This window comes from Temnothorax longispinosus, unplaced genomic scaffold (assembly GCF_030848805.1).
Source record: "Temnothorax longispinosus isolate EJ_2023e unplaced genomic scaffold, Tlon_JGU_v1 HiC_scaffold_14, whole genome shotgun sequence".
In the NCBI taxonomy this organism is placed as follows: domain Eukaryota; kingdom Metazoa; phylum Arthropoda; class Insecta; order Hymenoptera; family Formicidae; genus Temnothorax; species Temnothorax longispinosus.
Window position 1 is genome coordinate 323,659 of NW_027269925.1, and position 1,579 is coordinate 325,237.

At 48.4% G+C, this 1,579-nt stretch overlaps 1 protein-coding gene across 1 annotated transcript; it reads left to right on the plus strand.

Moving 5' to 3' along the window:
• Positions 1-673: 673 nt before the first annotated feature.
• Positions 674-1,207, plus strand: LOC139823600 (uncharacterized). The gene has a single exon (XM_071796131.1). It carries the CDS (start codon positions 674-676, stop codon positions 1,205-1,207), a length of 534 nt encoding a protein of 177 aa, XP_071652232.1.
• Positions 1,208-1,579: the final 372 nt, after the last annotated feature.

Here is a 1,579-nt window from a genome sequence, read left to right on the forward strand (position 1 = left end):
AGACAAATATCAGAGCTCCGCTCTGTCTCGTAAAACAAATCTCGCTTCGACTAGCGTAATTGCACATGCAGACTAAAAGGTATATGTTATTAATAAAAAATGTTCTTTCAAAACAATCTTATAAAAATTATAAAGTGCGCACGGAACTTATAGGTATATCCGCCGCCTGTGATTGGCCCTCCGGGACCGGTGTCTCCTCGACCTCGCCTCTCGCTCCTGGTTGGCTGGTCTCCTCCTCGTGTGCCTCGCCGTGTCCAGCGGGCTGTGTAAGACCCTCGGACAGTATGATGGTCTCTGCCACTGCCTCGGGAATCGATTGTAGGATCTGCGTACTTGAGATGCTCTCGAAGCTGCAGTCCTCCACGTTCTCTGCCTCCCGATTGATCTGCTCGATCTCCTCGTTTGACGGCTCCGCCATACTCTGCTCCCGAGCTGGTGTCTGGGATGCTGCTATTGGCTGGCAGTCACCGCTGCTGTGCACAGAGCTCGACGTTGGAACAGAGCCTTTAGGCACCGGTTCCAAGGGCTGGTGAGAAGGACAGAGGAGATTTTGAGGGAGACAAGAAGTTGGGTAAGGGTAGGTAACGAAATAGGAGAGGCATTCTGGACGGGGAGGGGGGTAAGACAAGGGTGCCCATTGAGCCCGTTATTGTTCAACGTGTTGCTAGCGGATATGGAGGAGGAAATGGGCAGGGTTAAATGGGGAGGGATAATGTTAGGAGGGAAGAGGGTGTATATGTTAGCGTATGCTGATGATGTAGTGCTAATTGCAGAGGACGAGGATCAAATGAGGAGCATGTTAGAAAGATTGGAAGGGTACTTAATAAGTAGGAAGAAACTGGAGTTGATTGTGGAGAAAACAAAAATAATGAGGTTTAAGAAAGGAGGAGGGAGGGACAGTAAAAGAAGATGGAGATGGGAAGGAAAAGAATTAAGGGAGGTTAAGGAATTTCGGTATCTGGGTTACGTGTTTCAAAGGAACGGAGGACAGGAAGCGCAGATGAAGGAAAGGATTAGGAAGGCGGCTGCGGTGATGGGAAAGGTATGGGGGATAGGGAAGAGAAGATTTGGGAAAGACTGGGGAAAAAGATTGTGGCTGTTTGATAGACTGGTGTGGACGGTGATGGGATATGGGGCAGAAATATGGGGATGGAGAGAGAAGGAGGGAATGGAAAGGTTGGAGGAAAGGTATATCAGATGGGTATAGTAGATGGTAGTTTCGGGAGTAGACGGAAGAACGCCGTGGTACCTTGTTAGAGAGGAGCTCCAAAGGGAGAAATTAAAAGGGAGGGCGGAGATGAGGGGATGGAGATTCGAGAAAAAGCTAGAGGAGGGAAAAGAAGTGAGCTGGCGAGGCTATGTTAGGAAGAGTTAAAAAGAAGGGAGAAGGAAGGGAGAGAAGGATCAAGCTGGGAGCGGGAGAGAGGAAGTTTCTTTGAAGACAGGGGAGTGGGGCTGAAAAAACTGGAAAGGCTGAGAGAGGGTGGAAAAGAATGGTATAGAAAGCTAATTGGAGGAGATAAGGAGAAGCAAAGGAAAGAGAGATGGGAAAAGATCGAGGAATCAAAATATAATAAAT

Bases quoted from the DNA above. Each gene is read 5' to 3' on its own strand.
- LOC139823600 (XM_071796131.1), top strand. From the start codon at position 674: ATGGAGGAGGAAATGGGCAGGGTTAAATGGGGAGGGATAATGTTAGGA.